Source organism: Nannospalax galili, unplaced genomic scaffold, assembly GCF_000622305.1.
Source record: "Nannospalax galili isolate Female #2095 unplaced genomic scaffold, S.galili_v1.0 scaffold5, whole genome shotgun sequence".
Lineage (NCBI taxonomy): Eukaryota > Metazoa > Chordata > Mammalia > Rodentia > Spalacidae > Nannospalax > Nannospalax galili.
In genome coordinates, this window is record NW_008353126.1 from 323,921 (window position 1) to 343,873 (window position 19,953).

The 19,953-nt window shown below is 45.2% G+C and overlaps 2 protein-coding genes across 3 annotated transcripts in view; one reads left to right on the plus strand and one right to left on the minus strand.

Annotated features, from left to right (window-relative positions):
- Dennd2d (DENN domain containing 2D) overlaps positions 1–18,878 on the plus strand; it is a 20,922-nt gene extending 2,044 nt beyond the window's left edge. The window contains exons 2-12 of the mRNA XM_008850342.3: positions 2,461–2,636; positions 3,450–3,562; positions 4,159–4,228; positions 5,624–5,701; positions 6,669–6,809; positions 7,885–8,033; positions 10,470–10,647; positions 13,758–13,799; positions 14,172–14,256; positions 14,689–14,928; positions 15,401–18,878. Coding sequence (XP_008848564.1) covers positions 2,461–2,636; positions 3,450–3,562; positions 4,159–4,228; positions 5,624–5,701; positions 6,669–6,809; positions 7,885–8,033; positions 10,470–10,647; positions 13,758–13,799; positions 14,172–14,256; positions 14,689–14,928; positions 15,401–15,477 — 1,349 coding nt within the window. The 3' untranslated portion in view covers positions 15,478–18,878. The remainder of the gene's footprint in view (positions 1–2,460; positions 2,637–3,449; positions 3,563–4,158; positions 4,229–5,623; positions 5,702–6,668; positions 6,810–7,884; positions 8,034–10,469; positions 10,648–13,757; positions 13,800–14,171; positions 14,257–14,688; positions 14,929–15,400) is intronic.
- The window catches only part of Cept1 (choline/ethanolamine phosphotransferase 1), a 45,295-nt gene continuing 43,633 nt past the window's right edge, over positions 18,292–19,953 (minus strand). Inside the window, exon 9 of one of the 2 annotated variants that reach the window (XM_008850343.3) lies at positions 18,292–19,178. In XM_008850343.3, the coding sequence (XP_008848565.1) occupies positions 19,059–19,178 (120 nt within the window). In that variant the 3' untranslated portion in view covers positions 18,292–19,058. The remainder of the gene's footprint in view (positions 19,179–19,953) is intronic. The other variant, XM_029554650.1, reaches the window with a different exon arrangement.

The window sequence follows — 19,953 nt, forward strand, 5'->3', positions numbered from 1 at the left end:
GTTAGGTTTTTTTGGCCTTAGCCCAAAAGTTTGGTTTTTTTTTTTTTTTTTTTGCCAAGGATTTCTGAGTTTGCTGTTCCCTTGTTCCTCCTGATGAAACAGGAAGGAAATGGTCTGAAAATGCTGCCCAAGGATTTAGGAAAAGACATTTCCTGAGGTTCTGGATGATCAGGAAGATGATTCTAGTTCTCAAAGGTCTTTGCAAACTTTGTGGGATGTTTACTATGGAATATACTCAGAAGCCAGAGCCTAGACTTGGAGCTTTCCTAGTCCCCACCTTCCATAGATCCTGTTCGTTTTAAATAGCTTTGATTATTCCATGCCTCAGTTTCCTCTTCTGAATGAGACAGGTATCTGTTCTGAGACAGCCAGTGAGGATTGTGCAACAAGTCTGTACAAGTTGCAATAGGATGTGTGATTGCTTGGGTATCCTGGTTCATCCTCCTCACTAATCCAGCTTTCCTGCCATGCTATTTACTATGATTGGGGCTTCCCTGGGAGTCAAGGCTGGGCCTCTGATCTCTGGCTTTTACTAGTGCCACAAAAGTTCAGTCTAGAGCTCTTGGGAGCAGGGCAGCAGCCTCCGTATCAAACCACCCCACTCCCTTCCAGAGGCTATTAATTCTTTGCAGGAGTAGCAGAATGTGCACAAGATCCTTTTGCCTCTTCCCTCCCCTTTGAGCAACTTCCTGGCAAAAGTTCTTCCTCTTGCCCTGTGCATTTCCCTATTCAGGACTTTCTGTGAGAATCCTAGGATATTGATGGCTACTTCCTCCTCTAACCCCTTTTTCAATCTTTGACACAGCACTGGACCCACAATTCAGCTTGTAGACCCAGCACAGCAGGGAGAAATGTTGAGCAGGAGTTGGGGGGGCAGGATGGAGTTCACCCAGATGCTTTCTACTACCACTGCTGCTGATGCAATGAGTCCCCTGCTCTAGGCTGGGGACAATTTCCTGAGTCAGTGTTTCCCTTTTGGAAAGAGGGAATCCTCTGGAGCCCTGGAACAGTCCCGGTGAGAGAACTCTCTGCCTTAGCCCAGGACATGTTGCAGGGGTAAGGGTATCGCCATTGTAGCTATTCTGTAATTACCCTCAGAGATAGGCTTTGCTATATTGATTTCTAGGACTCCCTCTCTTGCTAGAAGTATTAATCCATTTAGATAATTATTGATCCAAGTTTACTTATCTTAACAAAGGCAAAGCAGTGGCATCTTGGCTGCAGAGTGTTTGGTTGGTCCTGTGATCTTGGTTGAGATCCTGAAGTCCTGGAGGTTCTAGAACTCAGCAGGTGGCCTGGTGGCAGTTTGCAGCTTTTGACCAAGTTGAGAAGTGAATAGTGAGCCATCAAGGATATGGGATATAAGTTCCCTGTTCTGAGACCACGAAGTTCCAGTGCCCTCAGTAGGATGCTTTCAGGCATTCTTCAGTGCCTGAGGTTGTAAATAAACTCCCTGCACCCGCATGCTCTGCAGACCCGGAATTCAAACCCCTTAGCACAGAAGCAGCAGGGCCTTGAGATGTTTGCTCATGACCTTTTCTCTCACCACACCCTGGGGCTGTTGGGAGGAGCCAAGAGCTGAGCTGCAATGCCAGGATGCTGTCTGTGTCAGTACCCACATTAAGCTGCCTCCTAGGTCCCGTCATATCCTTCTAGCACAACCACAAGGTGCACAGGATGGAAACTGCTCTCCCCATTTTGGAGACAGCGTGTGGGTCTACTAAATAGAGTTGTAACTGGAGACCAAAGCAGAAGGTTCTTTATCCAGCTTTCTGACCAGGCTGAAGGGGAAAGGAGAGCACTCATGTCCGGAAAACACAGAACGATGGAAAGAGAAGGGATAGGCCGAGCCCTCAGGCTTATTCGAAATCGCTTGCCTCAACTTCGAGCAGGTCAGGACTAGACTGTCTACTTCCTTTTTTAGGGTGATCTTCTTAAATGGGCTGTTTCCTCTTGGAGGTGCTCCTCCCTCTTTTTCTTTTACATGCAGACCTCCACATGGTCCCCCATGTGATCAGGCCAGGAGGATTCCCCTGTTGGTCTGCAGAGTCAGTCATGTCTGCTGGGAGGTCTTGGTGTGGTAATAGTCACAAGCTGTACCGACAGTTTAGTACAGGTTTACTCAGAGCTCAGGAAATACTGTCCCAGAACTGCTCTGGTAGGCAGACTGTACAGTATCTGGCATTGGGCTTCCAGGAGCCTCCACAGTACAATTCCTTGGCTTCTACATTAGTAGTTTCTTTCCTCCCTGTGGCTCCCCATGGTTTCAAGTTTCCCAGGTCAGGTGTGGAAATTGCCCACTTGGCTGTGGTCCTGCCCAGTGACTGGTGATGCTGGTCAGGTTCCAGGTATCTCATCGCTGGCAAGGCAGTATTGAGGTGTGGAACTTACCCAGATTCACACAGATGCCACAGAATGGATGGATGAGATACTGAAGGGACTCTTGCATCTCAATTTCAGGACCTTCACAGAACAATTCTGGGGAAGCTGTAACAGAACCAGAAAGGATCCAGGACCAGTCTCTACACAGTTTTACTGGGAGCCAGCACTTCTTTGAGTACCTCCTTGTTGTTTCTTTAAAGAAAAAGTATTCAGGAGATGGCTACGGGCCCACAATCACCTACCAGTTTCCCAAGGTAAGGACTGAGGGGTGGGGGACTGAGGATGGAGGCCGGAAGACAGAGGGTATTTGAAAAGTAGTGGTAGGGTTATACTCCCTGCCACCCTGCCAGGGCATGACATCTGAGCTTGGTGCTTGTTTCCTTCTTAGCCTAACCTGTTTTCTGTTATCGCCCACAGAATCTAGGTTTGACTGTTTTGTGAGGGAAGGACTGAATGTCTGTATCAGGGATGCCAGGCTTGTACTTAAAGGGCCTCCTAGTTCTTCCAAATGCCACCTCGGTTACCTTTCTCTTCAGAAAAGGTCAGCTTATTCCAGGATTCCTAAGAAGGCATACCCTTCCAGGTTGTGTGGGAGAGGGCCAAGCAGGCCAGGACAGCCCAAAGATCTGACTCCCCAAGCTTCAGAGTCTTTCTTGCCTCATCTTGTGCTGGGTGACGTGGTGGCTGCAGGGCTCTGTTCTTGTTAACCCCTCTGGTTGCAGGTGTAGTGACTGGGCAGGCTGCTTCTCTTCTCTGATGTGGTGTCTCTGATGTCACTCTCTCAGGGGACTGGGCTGGCTTGGGCCTTTCTGATCTTCTTTGAATATGTAAATCCTCACGATACTGACGTCCAACACAAGGTCAAGTTGATGTGGCCCAGAACAAATTGTTTCATCTTTGGGGTCATTCCAGCTAGACCTAGAATGCAGATTGTGTGGACTACCAACCGAAGGCACCGTTTGCACCTCATGCCAGTGGGAAAGCTTATCCTCAAATGGCTATAAAGCTTCAAAAGAGCCTGCCAGTCCTCTGACCTCTCCTTTTGCCCCTTTGTCTTTTCCTTGTAGCGGGAGAACCTGCTCCGGGGTCAGCAGGAGGAGGAGGAGAGACTTCTCAAAGCCATCCCTTTGTTCTGCTTTCCAGATGGGAATGAGTGGGCACCACACACTGAATATCCCAGGTAACCACTCAGCCTGGGGGTGGGGGTATCAGATTGGGAGGGTGAGGCATGTGTGTGGCTTCTGTGGCTTCTTCACCTGGTGTGTGATTTGAGTTCCTCCTGAGGAAACAACTTGCTTAGGGGTCCTTAAGGCCAAAGATCTGAGCTGTGACTTGACCTTTATCCAAAGACCACTGAGAACCTCACCTGCCCTAGGAGCAGTAGTCATTTCTGACTGCACTGGCAGAAGCCTGACCAAACAGAAAGTCTATGGCCTCTACAAAGGCAATATAGGAAAGGTCCGTACCTTGTGAACACTGGAAGTTGATTGTGTTACAATTTTGGTTGAGAAATACTCTCTCAGAGCCTCACTTCCTTCATCTTAAACTGGGAGAACTAATCAAACCTCCCTCGCCAATACGATACAGAGAATCAAATGAAGTGAGACAGTTAGGACTTGGCACTACTGAGCACTTAATAAGTTACTGGAGTGATTATGCTTATGATTAATCAGCAGTTCCCCTTTGCCCTCCTTTCCACTCCTCTGATGCCAACTTCATTCCTTGTTTTAGAGTCTAGTGAGCTTTAAATGCATACCATTTGTTGTTCTTTCTTAGGGAGACCTTCTCATTCGTCCTGACCAATGTGGATGGGAGCAGAAAGATTGGATACTGCAGGCGCCTCTTGGTCTGTGCTGCTCAGAATCCCCTCCCCACTTCTACAGCCTGTTCGTCTCCACAGCTGGACTTGCTCAGGCCTCAGCTGCAGAAACTCATGCTGTGTGCAATGGTGGTTGTAGGGAGAGTATAGCTTAGCTCCTGCAGCCATGTTAGTGCCCTTCTGGAATCACATAAGGACCTAAACATGCTGCTCCTCCTCTCCTACCCCGAGGACTATTGTCCCCAGGCTGTGGCTTATGGTCTCCACAGCTCAACAGCTCTATACACTGTAAGGGAATCCAACGGACTCCTTTCTCCTTATCTTCTCCAGCAAGGCCTGCTTGCCTTGGCCCCTGGAGCCTCCCATATGGAGTCTAGGATTTGAGGTCCTAGGTTCAATTCTTGGATCTCAGGAGGATTCTCTAAGGGGTCTTTACAGTGCTCACCTCTCTAGTCATCTCATGTCTAAGATACACTTGTGTTTGCTCACATTGACTTTCAGCTCATGTTGGCCACGAGGCTGAAATGTTTACCTTTGAGTTCCTGGCCTCTGAAAGCTGCCTCCCTCCTCCTCCTCCTCCTGCTCCTCCTCCCCCTCTTCCTCCTTTCCCTCCTACTCCTTCCCCCCTTCCTCCTCTTTTCCCTCTCCCTCCTTTTCCTCCTCCCCCTCTCTTCCTCAACCTCTCCCTCCTCCTCTTCTTCATCTCTGTTAATTGTATGAAATAGTAGGTTTTATTATGACATTTTCATGCACGTTTAGCATGAACTCTGATTATATTCACTCCCCCACTGCACTAGTCCCCTTCTTCTCAGCAAATAGTCACCTTTCTACTTACATGCCATTGTTTATGTCTTTTTTTCTTTTTTTGTAAAATTTAGATTCCACATATGAGAATGTGAATTTGTCATTCGATGCCTGGCTTCTTTTGTTTAACACAATGATTGCTAGTTCTAACCATTTCCTCCATGTCATAATTTCATCCATTTTTTTTTTTTTTTCTTTTTTTGAGCTGGCCTGGTACTCGATATGTAGACAAGGCTGGCCTTGAACTCACAGAGATCCGCCTGCCTCTGTCTCGTACTTACTAGGACTAAAGGCTTGCACCACCATGTCAGCACCATATCTCCTTCTTAATGGCTAATACTGCATTGTGTATATATACCACATTTTCTTTATCCATTGATCTGTTAAGGGATACCTAGGATAACTGCATAGTTTGGCTGCTATGAATAGTGAGACCATCTTCTTTTGATGTTGGTGACCATTTAGACCTTCCTGCTGTCCTTACCATGAATAGAACCTCTGTACAGTCAGCCCATCAACCCCCAGTCCCCAGCACTCTACCTTTTGCCCCATTAGCCCCAGGTGTGAGAAGCTTTTGAAGATACTGCAGCCCTGAAGGAAACTCTTGTCCCTCCCTAGCCCGCCGGCCCTGGCCCTCGTCTTCCCATAGTATACTGCATCATCAGCTGCATCGGCTGCTTTGGCTTGTTCTCCAAGGTAAGGGGAGGAGAAGATTCCTTAGGGCTTGTTAGGCAGGCCTGTTCAGCTTTCTGGCTCAGCCTGGCTGCCTGCCTTGCCTAGCAACTTGAGTCCTTAGTGGAGTGCTTTCGAGAAAGTACAGCCAGCATTGAGGATATGTGGGAAGACTGAGGCAGGGAAGGATTTGGACTCAACCTAATTTCAAGGCAATGTAGAAGACTATTCCCCTACAGAGAGTCATTGTTCCTACCAGTCAAGTAAAAAATCAGTTAAAGCTCAACAGGGGAAGAGCTTCAAGTTGTCTTCTAAGTTTGGGTTTTCTCATCTGTTAAATGGATCTAATGATCACTCACCTTCTTATCCTCCAAGTGAGTGTGAGGCTCAGATGAGCTGACCTAAGAAGCTCTTCATAAAAGGCAGAGCATCACGGAAGTCTGAAGGAAACTGTTCTGCAGTACTTGACCTCAAACTTGACCTGACTCCTTTGAGTCAAAGAGAAGTTGAGGTCTTGTGCTGCTGGGGCTAGAGTTAAGGCGAAAGTAGAGTCCCTGAGAATGGACATGGCCTGTCTTGTGTGGCCAGAGGACGCTGGGTGAAGGGGAGAAACACACCAGCTTTTTCTTGGATTGTGTTTATCTCTCTGTTTAAGTATGCTGAGGACTGGTGGCAGCCTCTGACCCTCAGAACACTCCAGTGAGAGTGATACCCAGAAAGTGAGGCTCCTAGGCTCCCACTCCAGGCAGTGCCTACACGGAGGATGACTTACTGGGGTTGTAGTTTTATGTTAGTGTTAGGAAAAGGAAGGCATATGAAAGTGAGAAGAAGGCTTGGACAAAGCAGGAAATAATAGATTATAAAGCAGAAGAGAGCCAGTTGGTGGAGGGACCTGGAAGATTCCTTGAGAATAATCAGGACCAGTGTGAGAGCCTTGGGGTACTCAGTAGCATCCTTCTAAGCCTTGCTTCCTGTGGCCCTTCCTCTGCAGATCCTGGATGAAGTAGAGAAGAGACATCAGATCTCTGTGGCTGTCATCTACCCATTCATGCAAGGCCTCCGAGAAGCAGCCTTCCCTGCGCCTGGAAAGACTGTGACCCTTAAGAGCTTCATCCCTGACTCAGGCACAGAGGTAAGTTAGCAAGTGGGTGATACTCATGGCTGGAGAGGGCAGGCTTCTGTGGCACCGCTCATCACTGTTCCTCCATTCACCAGGTTATAGTTAGGGAAACTGAGCTAAGCATTAGAAATATTGGCAGAGCTGAAAATCAACCCAAATTTGCTGAATTTTCTAACCTGATGTGCAACAGGACCTAATTACTCTTCAGCCCACTGGATTTTGTCTGTGATCAGTACATCATATAAGTTGAGGGTTTTGATGTTAAGTTTGTCCCTAGCTCCCAAATTTTCACTTGCTCTTACATCTTCCCTGTATTCTTTATGTGTCCTGTATCCCCACTTTATGGTCTCCTTCTGTCCTACTTGTTATCATCCATCCCCACCCCTTAGTCTCTGTCCATGTCTAATGAAATGCTTTTGCTCTAAGTCACTAAGTTCTAACAATAATTCTAAGTTACAAGAATTCCAGTCTAATTGCTGGAACTTTGGAGAGTCCCATGTGCACCTCAGACCTTGGCTTTCCCACAGGAGATGAGGAGTTGCTAGAAATTTCCAGTTACTGGCAAAATAAGTACTGAAGGCTTTATTCTGTGTTGAACTATGCATTTTCTGGGTGCACAGTGGTAACCAAAATGAAAATGGCCCCTGACCTCATGGGCTAAAGGTTTTGTGAGGAAGGGACACCAACTAAGTGAGCAAACACACCAGTGAGTTTACAGTGAAAGGCTGGGCAGTTGCAATGAAGGAAAAGCAGTGTGGCATGGGAAAAAGATGAGGAAGTCTTATGGTGATGGAAGTGGGCCTCTGAGACCTGAAAGAGGATTAGAATGACTAGAGGAGGGCAGTGCAGGGGAGACCCACCAGAGGCTTTTGACAGGAGGGATTTCTGCTCCAGGCTAGACCTTTTGGGCCAAGCTGAAGATTCCACCATGAGGTATTCAGAGCAGAAGGAAGCCACTAGTAGGATTTTAGCCTGGCAGATGAGCCAGGAGCAGATCTGTCCTGTGAGGAGCATGGGGTAGGCCTGGTCCAGCATTCCAAGGTCTGTGATTTTGCACTGAGGACCTTCCTGTCTGGTTTTCCTACAGTTCATCTCACTGACACGGCCCCTGGACTCCCACCTTGAACATGTGGATTTTAGCACCCTGTTGCGCTGTCTCCAATTTGAACAGATTATTCAGATCTTTGCCTCTGCAGTGCTGGAAAGAAAAATTATCTTCCTAGCAGAAGATCTCAGGTAAGTTCATCCACTGACTGACCACCCTGGCCTGCATCCCTGGGTTCATGGGAACACACAAGAGATTCTCAAAGGCAGTCAGACTATAGGATCCATGTAAACACCCTCCTGATTCCAGTTCCCAGATCTGTACTTTAGACCTAGAGAAACAGCTACTCTCACTCCCCTGCCTGTCTCCAAACTTCATTGCTGCCTGGTTTGAAGAGGGCTCCTACTAAATTCTGGGAAAGATATGGAGTGTTCCTGCTGAAACTCAGGCAGGGCCAGTCAGGGTTAATGTGGGCATGATTTTACCTTTTCAAGGCCAGGTTGGGATGAGGGTGGAGAACAGGACAGGAAGGCATATAATGATGTGGAGGGTAAGCTCATCTATCTATTTATTCACTAATTCAACAAGCATTTATTGCGTGTCAGCTGTTTGCCAAATGCCAAGCATTGGGAAGATAGCAAGAGGACTTGGTGTCTGCCCTTAAGGAGACACAAGATTATGTATTGGTTTTAAGCACAGAAATCAGCAGAATGAGTTTCAAATCCTGTTCTTCCACTTTAGCTATTAAGTTCCCCCTTAGACCTGCTTTTTAACTTCTTGAAATCAAGATTTCCTTATCTGTAGAATGGAAATGATTGGACTAGCCTCACCTGGTTGTGGTGATGATTAAAGGTGATGATGCACAGTGGTAGGTACCTAGCATCCTGCCAGGTGCAGACTGGTGAGGATGAGCTGTGAGTCTCAGTCAGCTCACAGCTGAGCATACCCCCATGTACAATGAAAACAGGGTGCGGTCATGCTTTCGTTCCTACCTGTGAGGGGCTTCAAGTCTTAAAAAGACATGGGGACACATGGCAGTCAGAGAAGAAAAAAGTTTGTCAAAAACAATAGATTGACCTTCTGTTCATATCTTGGAGAGTGAGAAATTATTATTTTTTGAGACAGGGTCTCACTATGTAGCTCTGGCTGGCCTGAACTCACAGAGATCTGCCTGCCTACATGAATGCTGTGATTAAAGGTGTGTACCATCATGCCCAGCAAGAAGCAATGATTTTGAGCTGAATCCTGGTCCTGATCTTTAAGGGAAGAAGAAAAAGAAGTTAGGGAAACAACAGAGGTCAAAGGGTCAGGCACATGTCATGGGTTTCAGAGGAAAGGAAGCATGGGTAGAGATTGGGGTCTGTGTATTCAGAATTTTAAGAACATCAGCAATGACCAAAAAATGAAGTAATCATAGGCTAATCCTTGTGTGTGTGTGTGTGTGTTTTGGGGGGGGGGGTGGCTCTTCCACTTCCAGGCCTGTATGGAAACAAGAAGTTTCTGTGGTGACTAGGGCTCAGGCTTGGCCTAGTCTTTCCCATCCAATTGGTGTTTGGGAAATGGAGGCTGGAGATCTACCTCCCAGGAGCAAACTTTCTCCAGGAAATATTACCACTCCCCACTTCCTTCCTACATAGTGTTTTCAGATCCTGGAGGCTGGGGCTGGGAGGGGACTTCCAGTCAGCCAAGCTTTAGCTAGGCACTCAGAGACAGACTTTCTGACTCAGGAAGTGCTAGCTTGATACCTAGTTTCCGCATCTGTGTTTTTATTGGCCTTGGATTTGGGGCAGTTTCGTTGGAGAAATGAAAAGCTATGAAAACCAGTGGAGAACTGAGAAGCTAGAGAGTTGGGCTGTGTGTGTGTGTGTGTGTGTGTGTGTGTGTGTATGCGTGTGTGTGTGTGTATGCGTGTGTGTGTGTGTGTGTGTGTGTGTGTGTGTGTGTGTGGCTGAGTTATGATTTGGACAGTAATGATATGAGAAGTGCTTTATTACAAAGTCTAGAAGAGCCACCTCTCTGTGGGACTTTCCATGGAGGAATCTCTGAATAGTGGTTCCTGGAACATAGGAATTTCCCAAGCTACCTCTGCACCAACCTGGTAGCTTTCAGTAACCTCAAGTGGCCACAGGAAGCCATGGGAGGTCAAAGCTGGAGATGAAGGTGGATAGACCCAAGAAGAAAAGGCTCTTCATCTTCACCAAGGCCTGGTGTTGACTGGCTTCCTTCTGTACTACACCAAGTTTCTTCAAAGCAGGGGCTATCTGTGTCCTTTGCACAATTTTGAGCTCGAGAGTAGAGGCACAGTCACTTTTGTTTAAATGAAGGAATCCTTTCCTTCTTTTCCTTTTCTGAACTTCTTTTATTTTTAGCCAGTAATGACTTGAGAGGAATAGCTAGGAATATAGATCAAAGAGGGCCCCACCCTGGAGAGTGGAGCCTTAACTCCTCTGGCTTCTGCCCTTCCCCTCCTAGCAACAAGTAGCTACAAGCTCTGTGACCATCATGGCTCCCACACTTGCCTTTTTGCCCAGCACAGGCCGCCCTGGCAGGAGCTGTTGTAGGTGCTGGGCTGTGAGGGGGTGTGAGGGTACAGGGGCATTGCTGACTCATTCTCTGTACTGTTCCAGCACACTGTCTCAGTGTATACATGCTGCAGCCGCCCTGCTCTACCCCTTCAGCTGGGCACACACCTACATCCCTGTTGTCCCTGAAAGCCTTCTGGCCACCGTCTGCTGCCCCACCCCTTTTATGGTTGGAGTCCAAATGCGCTTCCAGCAGGAGGTTATGGACAGCCCCATGGAAGAGGTATGCCGCAGTAAGGAGAGTGCATGGTGTAGAACCAGGCACACCTGGATTTGGATCCCCACTCTGTTACTAGCAGTTGTGGGATTTGGGAAAAGTTAATCTCTTTAAGCCTGAACTTCCTCACCAGTAAAATGGGGATAACGGTGTTTAGTTTGCTAGAGACTTGGGGAAATGATGTGTGTAAGGTCCTAGACTTATGTGGCACCTGACACATAGCTCATTTCATAAGTGTTGACTCTCTTACATGATTCCTCTGTGGGCTTAGGAGGCAAGATGCTGCTTATTCAAGGATCATGAGAATGTCTGGTAGTGACTAGTCCTATGGAGCAGTCTCTTGGGTGTCCTATTTTGCAGATGAATGACCACAGCTGCTCTGGACAATACACACCCCGCTGGAATCCATTCACATTCCTGAGGAGCAAGCTGTTTTGTAAACTATGGGTCTCAAAAATGCAGATATTTGCAGCAAGCACCATCTTTCTGACTAGCTTGGAGCTCAGTTAGATGAGGATATAGATTCAAATCCCTTTTGAATTTGTTGCTTATTTCTTGGTAATGACCCTGATACAGCAGAAGGTTCTGTTGTAAAAATGGACGCAATCACATGTCTATCCCTAAAGTTGGAAAAAGAACTCAAAACATGTGCTCTGACCCAAGGATAGCATGTTACTATATCGGAAACGGGACGACTGCTTGGGAATGTCAGCCCTGACTCACAGTGCAGAGACAGGATTACCTATTGAGGCATCTTGATGCAAGCTAGTAAAGAGGCCTGGAGCTACCCCTAGTGGGAGGATTTCCCCTTTTACACAAGAGATAAGTGAGGTCCAGAGAACCCAGTTGCTTAGATGAGGCCACAGTGAAACCCAGCACAGAAAAGCCCCAAAGTCCTTCAGTGGAAGGTGCTGCGGGGAAGGAGAAGCAAGCTGTTCCCTCTGCTCTAGTAGCTCTCTCCTTCCTTTGTACTGAGTGCACATGCCCTTTAAGCCACCCTTAGCCACATGACTAACTGGGGCAGAGTATTAGCCCCAGGTTTAGCAATAAAACTTAAAATGTCACAACCCCAGAAGTTATGAAACTTCCCTCCTCGGAAGCTAGAACTCTTCCCCTGACAGGCAGGCAGGAAGACAAATGAGGATCAGTGAGGCTCTGTCTCTTGCTCTCCAACAGCGTTGCCTTATTTCAGTCCTCTGCAGTTGCTCTGGGAAACAGCAGAAGCCCATATGGCCTCTGTGTGTGTGTGTGTGTGTGTGTGTGTGTGTGTGTGTGTGTTGGGTGTGTTAGGTTGTGTGTGTTGGAGGGTGGGGTTCTCTGACTTTCCACGTAAGCTCTTACTACATAGATAATAAGTCCAATATAGAAGAGACTTCTGGGAACCACCTCACAACCTAAAAAAAAAAAAACACCCAAAAACCAAACTTGACATGTACACTTCTCCAAGTGCCCCAAATGAACAGCTTTCCTTGCATGAAGGCATCTGAGCCTATGTATACAAGTAGTTTCAAGCCTGGACTAGTTCAGCTTTTCTTCCCTGATGATGGATAATTACAGTGCACACTGTTTTCTGCCAAACTTCCCAGGTTCTCTCTTTCCTTATATTTGGAAGGAGGGAATATGTAGGGATCCTTCACCCTAGTGTCAAGTCCCAGACAGGCCTCAAATGCCCAGGATTTAAGCAACTCTAGTACTCTGGTGACCCTGTCTAAAGAGTAGTTGAATGTTGGTATTTAAAAACAGTACAGATTAGGTGTGGTAACTCTTACCTATAATCTCAGCACACAGGAGGTGGAGGTAGGAAAGCCAGGAATTTGAGGCGAGCCTGGGCTACATAAGACCCTGTCTCAAAACCAAACCATGTTAGAGCTCATGAGTTTTCAGAAGCCAAAATCCTAATCTTATTTAAAATATTCTAATTTAAATATTGGAACTGGTCCAAGTATTTAAAAATACCAAGGAGTCAGCAGCAGCCTGCCTGTTTGTAGTTTGTGAGCTAGACTGCAAGATCCACAGGCCATGGTGGAACTGGTTGGGAACTCAGTCCTGTGCTTGTCTTACTTGCAACCTCTGCTTATGTAGTGTCCTTGCTTCCTTTCTTCTTCCTGTTGACCCTGGGCTCATGTTCTCTTGTGGAGTTTCCTGCAAGAAGGCCCAAGGCTATTGGAATTTTTTGTTTTACACTGGGTCTCCCAGTAGCCCCAGCTGGCCAGGAACTATATAGACCAGGCTGGTCTCAATCTCACAGAGATCTGCCTGCCTCTACCTCCTGAGAGAAATGCTGGTATTAAAGGCATGTACCATCAACCATCTGTTACCAGGGACTTTTTAATGAAGTGAACCCAGGGTCTGCAGCATGTTAAGCATGTGCTCTAATCACTTCCACTTCCAAGCAATCTGTGTGAGCTTTGAATAGAGCCCTGGGCAATTGTGCATAGAGTTGTTGCAAGCCTGGCAAGATCAAAACTCAACTGCCTCTGTCCTTGAACTGACTAGAGGACAGGATGCTCAAGGAGAGTTGGAGAGGGGAATGAAATTCCAAAGGCAGCCGTGGAAACTGGTTTGCTATTTCTCAGCACTGTGACCTCTAGGAACTTTAGGTTTATCTCATCTGCAAATTGAGTACTTATGTGAGTGCATGTTCATGATGTGTTGGGAAGCAATTACTATAATTCCCATGATCAGTAATTTTTTTTTTCTTTTTTTGAGACAGCATCTCTGTGTAGCTCAGTCTGGGCCTAGAATTCAAGGCAATCCTCCTGCCTGCCTCAGTTCAATTTTCCAGAGTTCTGGGGTTAAACATGTGCCTACCATGCTTGGTATGATTGGTGCTTTATTACTGAGTGACTACAGTTTCCCCCTGTGGTACTTTCCTTCTACTTTGGCCCTTTCTTCTGCTCCCTTTCTACACACACACCCCATTTTCCAGGAAGGGAACTCTGATTTCCAGAGAAAAATGAGAATTTCCAGAGAAATGAAAATGCCAGGCAGGAAACGGGCATCAAGTATGCTGATGTTGCTGCTACCTGGGCAGAAAGGACAGCCCTGGGCAGAAATGGAACTGTTAGGTGCTCTGAGGTCTATAAAGAGATAAAGACATTCTGTGTTTACTGCAGGTCCTGTTGGTGAATCTTTGCAAAGGAACTTTCTTATTGTCGGTAAGTGTCTGGGTTCACCTGGAGACCTACCACCAACTCAACCTTTCTAATGTCATGATGCTCCTGATCTCAGCCAATATTTTGAGGGAGAATTTATGCTACTATCCCCTCCCTTCATGAGGAGCCATGGGCAAAGACCCAGATGCCTCTGAGGCTATCAGTGACAGTGTCTTCTGAGTAACTAAGTCCACAGAGGCTGAGAAAATTTCTTGCTCACATTAAGGTTCAAACTGAAGGCAAAGATACAACTGTTGTCTCTGTATGGTGATTTGAGTAGGTGACTTCATGCATCCCTCATGCTCTCCGGGCATCCTCTCACTTACACCTCCTGACCAGACTGCTTGACCTTGACCCAACTCTGTCCTCTCCTAGGTTGGTGATGAAAAAGATATCCTACCACCAAAACTTCAGGATAACATCTTACATTCACTTGGTCCGGGGATCGATGAGTTAAACAGTAAGTTCTAGGCTCCTCTTTTGGGCTTCTCCAGGGAGCTTGAAGTCATGATTCCTAACCATTCCCTTCTAGAACTACAATGAACTTGTTCAGCAGCCTGGGCCAGAGGCCTAGATCTAAATATGAGATTTTGTTTTTCCTAGGCAATGGCAGAGAATCCATACCCAGGCTCCAGGTTTTAAGTTCTTTTCTTTTCTTCAAGACATAGGTTCACATTGCAGCCCAGGCTGGCCTCAAACTTGTTGCAATCCTCCTGCCTTAGACCCCTCCTAAAAGTTAGGATTACAGGTGTGACCCATCTTCCCAGGCTCAGGCTCCCATTCCAGTCTATTTTCTGAGAGCTTTGGGGTGAAAAGGAAACCATAATTAGAGGTGAATTGGGGTAATTTTGTCCCTGTATTACCTTGAAATGGTGTTCTATGTTTCCCGCAGCTTCAGAACAAATCAACGAGCATGTTTCAGGTCCCTTTGTGCAGTTTTTTGTCAAAACTGTGGGTCACTATGCTTCCTATATCAAACGGGAGGCCAGTGGGCAAGGACACTTCCAAGAACGGTCCTTCTGTAAGGCTCTCACCTCCAAGACCAACCGCCGATTTGTGAAGAAGTTTGTGAAGACGCAGCTCTTCTCCCTGTTCATTCAGGAAGCAGAGAAGAGCAGGAATCCTCCTGCAGGTACAGATAGCCCCCACCATCTCGTTCCAGAGAGGGTCTCTTTTTAGATCAAGAGGTTGGGAGTGTCTCTCTCCAGAGGCCCACAGAACTTGTACCAGTGGGATTGGACGTAGCCTGAAACCCAAGAACCTGCTTCAGGGCTAGCATTTCATAAAAATAGGTCTGCTCACCAGACCTATTGTCTTTTTAAATTCTAGAGCTAATTCTTCTTTATAGGCCTCTTTATGGGCAGAACCGAATACTCTGAGGGCTTTGGGACCCTGGCAGTCTGTGGATGGTAGTGTGGGGTCTTTCTGTTCTTTTGAGGTGGGGTCTCATTGCATAGCCTCACCTTCCTAACTGCTAGGATTACAGACATGTAATTCAACAGAGTAGACCCCAGCCTGCTCAGAGAATTTCTTAGGCTTACTCCTGAGTTCATCAGACTGCCTGAAAAATTCGGTGCCTCTAACAACTGTGTTTGAACCCACAGGCTATTTCCAACAAAAAATACTTGAATATGAAGAACAGAAGAAACAGAAGAAATCAAGGGAAAAGACTGTGAAGTAAAAGCTGTGGTGTGCAGGACTGTCTAGAACTATAGACCAGTTTGGAATTTGGGCCCTGCCAGTACGGCAGGAAGTTCTCAGTGAAGTTCTCAGTCTCTGGAATCCACGGCTTCTTTCTGAGTCCTGGTAACCTGGTCCTACTTCAAACTGGTGTTTGAGTTTGGGATTGTGGGTGTCAGGACCTCTCAGGACTTTGAGGGCTCTTACCCCCAATCTCACAGAACTGTACTCAAAGCTAAATTTTGGCAGAGATGACACAGTGGGAGACAGTAGTACAGGTGTTGTAGGTACTTGGTTCAAGTTTTTGCAACTCCATCTCCTGGGAACTACTGTTATAAAATCCTCAACAGGGAAAGCTGTTGTGGCCCAATGGCCCATGTACAAAATGGTAGTCTGACATGTGAGGATGAGAATAAAGATGACAATCTTGTTTTACGTTTGTCAGTACAGGAAGCAATGCATATGGGAATAAACGGAACAGGGGAGGACCTGGTCTTGGAATAGGGTTCAGCAGCTCCATGTCTAGTAGGAAGGGTAACAGATCTTGGTCAGAGTAGCTATAACATACAGAAACACTGTATGAGTCAGGTGTGCTCTCCAGAATCCTGACAGCAGAGGCTGCTTGGGAGGAGGCAGCTGTAGCATAAGGTAGCTTGAAGGGAGAAATTCTAGCCAACAGTAGCCCCTGAAGACCATTCTGGGGCCTTTATAAACAAACCAGACTGCCCATAGTCCACCTAGTCCTTGACCTTCAGTCTTAGATCCAACCTGAACTACTTATCTGGTAAGTCCAGCTTGATTTTCTAGCTAAAGGTGATCCTTCCATTGACATTTTTTTCCTTTGGGAGGAAAAAAAAAATCTTAAGAGTCCAAAGTATTTAGTGGTCACCTAGGCGCTCCTCTTTCTAGACACCTCCATTAAACAGTTTCTGTATAAACACTGCAAGAGATGGGAAACATTTTTAGAGACATCTTGAATTCTACCTTTAAATTTTATTTTATTTTTTTTAATGTGGCCTTCAGGTTTCCAAACTTGATATAAAGAATACAAGTGATACAGAGGGTGTGATAAGAGGCAGGGGCTGCCAAACTGAAGTTAAAGTGATGCAATCTGATTTGGGGAACCCACATACCTACTGCAGGTAGTATTTGTTCCACTGCCCACATTCCACACCTAACTGCAATTCTTCACAGCTTCTAAGAATCATTACTTTTAGTTTTATAGAAGTATTTGCTAAATCACTTATACCTTGAAAAGTTTCAGATCAAGAACCTTAGAATCCTGTGAAGCTTATGAAAATCCAGATTCTATCCTTTAAGTTGTCTTTAAAGATAGGATCTGGAGCCTGTTGTGGTGTAGCCTGTAAGTCCAGCATTCAGGAGGCTGAGGCAGGAGAACTGAGAGTTCAAACCAGCCTGAGCTACTGTGGGACCTCAATCCAGACTGAAAAATAAAAGCTGGAAATATGTTTTCCAAAAGCAGCACATCTTTGGTTGATTTTGATATTCCACTAGGTAAATGAACACAATAATAAGGGCCAGCTGAGGTTTTCTACAAAGGGACCATTGATCTGATGATGCTTATGACCTAGGGCTGAAGGATGCATACACTAATATACTTGAGTGCTTTCCAGATTCCCTTTATGCTGAAAAAGTTTCCAGAATACATGTATTTATTTCAATTAAGTCTTCAGCACCTTAGTTTATAGCTTTGGTATGATGTAGAAAACATTGGCTAGACTTCAGATCTATACCTACATTCCATTCTGGAGTACAGCAATACTGTTTGATAACTGGTATGCTACTTCTCCTGTCCAGCCTTAGCAATGAACACCCGCTGTGTCTGCTGAAATAACAAAACAACAGATATAATTTACTAAAGGGGGTTATCTGTTCTGTTTTTCTGCTTTGTTCTTGATCTTTTATATCCTTCCCCCCCGCCCCCTCTTTTTCCTGAGAGACTCTCACATATCCCAGGTTGGCCTCAAGCTTACTAGGTCATCAAAGACAACCCTGAACTTCTTGTTCTCTTTCAAGCACTGGGATTCCTGATTTTAAATGAGTCATGGGGTATGTGAGTGCTGGGGATCAAACCAGGGATGCAGGTCACGTTAAAGTAATCACCCCATCAACTGAGCTATATGCTCAGCCCCAAAAGAATATATACAAACTCATTTTGATGCGGGAATTGAAACTGTAACCTTGGGTATGCTAGACAAGTGAGTCATATCTCTAGTCTCTATCTCAAATGGTAAAACTGCTAGCAAACAAAGTCAGACATACTCACCTGCTACAGGTTAGCAATGACATTAAAAGGATAACTGTCATTGTTGATACAGATCTACAATGAAATGATCGTTAAAAGTTTGAGAAAGCATGGTTCTGGCTGTCTGACACGGCATTACAACCACTGTTTATTCCTGATTATAGAATAAGGTATAAATACAATTTAATTGTAAGGTACCTAATTTTGCCCTTAAGCATTTTTGTTGTGATCCTCTTTATATTACAGCAACAGAACATCTGTATGCAATGGAAACAGATGTAATTCACAAAGAACATTTAGCTCCTATTTCAAACTATAGTATCAGTATTGAAAAGGAGAGTGCCAGCAAAGGAGTGACTGCCCCCCACACAGATCCAGGCAAGAACGGAAAATGTGGGGGAAAGATCTCAGCTTCCAAAGACAGATAATGACAAGGGGAATGACTGCCACACAAAGAACCCACAAAAGGGAAAATGAACACAGCTCCACTTTTTAAAGGGTCCAGTAGTTTCTGTAAGATAGGAACGTCACAGGCATATCATGATAACACAGTTGATCGAATTTCCTTATTTATTAAAAATCAGGAATAAATTTTGCTTAAATTGTAAAAAATGACATTTAAGATGTAGTTTATCTTTCCTCTAAATAAAACTGAGAAAAAGGCTGGCTTTTAGATCATATATTTATTTAAAAAAATAAAATGGATTGACAAAGTTACCACATTATTCTGCATGCTAACAGGATTTCCCAAGCCTGTGAGAAACACCATTTCTTGATCAATAATAAAATCACTTCCTCAACAATGTAGAGACATGAAACCTTTCCACCCAAATTTAAAGTCTTTATCACCACTTTCACCTCACAAGCTAGTGGGATGTATCTGTCACAAGCTGAGCTCCTTGTGAAAGAAAGTTTGAGAAGACAAACAAGGATGTTACTAAAAGATGATGATTTGTTAAAACTATAAAGCAACCATCTTTTGGCCTGCAAATATTTTACACCAGAAATCACCACGGCTGGGGATGTGCTCCTCTGACAGTCTTACTCTGAATCCAGGATAATCACAAACACATGGCATTTTTTCCCTGCATGCTTTCTTGGGCCAAACCCTGTTTGACATGTTCCGTTTACAGGATGGGACTTGAAAAATTCCCATTCTCACACAGGATAGTTAGGGAGTGTTACCAATAATGAAGAATGGAAGTTATGTAACATTGATTATTATAAATTATTTGTTCTTATCCACCCCCATTCTCCTTAATATGTTCGGATTCTTTCCTGCAGAAAACAGAGCTTATAGAATACCAGCTACATCATTAGTGATGATTAGAGTGAGCTGTAGAGACCTTGATTCTGAAAACATGTATATGCAGGTGAGATGCAATCTGATTGCAAACACTGACACAGTAGCGAATCAAATCAAAGAAAGAGAAGACCTGAAAAGAGAAGAGATGGCTGATTAGATTCTTAGCACCTGCTCAGGCCTCCCTAAGCTGAAAGGGCAGAAGGATGGCTTCTGTTTTCAAAGCTCTTCAAATTCACCTTCAGCTCCATACAACTGAGTAAATCAATTGCCTCATGGTTGCTTCTTTATGGTAAGGATCAACAAATTCCTCCTTAGAGAGTAAATATTTCAAGCTTTTTATTATTATTTTATTTACTTTTTGATACAAGGACTCACGTAGTCCAGGGTGACCTTAAACTCACTCTAACTCACTCTGTAGCTAAGGATGATCTTCAACTTCTGATCCTCCTGTTTCTACCTCCCAAGTGCTGGGACCACAGGCATGTGTCACCATTCCTGCTCAATTTTTTTAATATGGTGCTAGTGATTGAACACAGGGCCTCATGTACTCAAAGCAAGCACTGTACTACTAAGCTACATCCCCAGTCCATTATTTCCAGCTTTGTGAGCTGTACTGTCTTTCACAATTGCTTAACCTCTGCCACTACAGAATAAAAGCAGGTAAACAGCTTATTATAAGTGGCTGGGCTTATAGTAGACAGACTGTGGACCCCTAGAGTGTACTCAGAATTTCTGTTATACACAATCAGAAATTTGGAATTATTGAGTATTAATACAAGTAGGACTAATAAGAATAACACACATGCAGACCCTAAAACATGAAATCATAAAGAACTTGCAACACATTATAAATGTGGATTTCCTCCATTTCTAGTCATTATTACCATTCTATAGTCTCTTAGGAT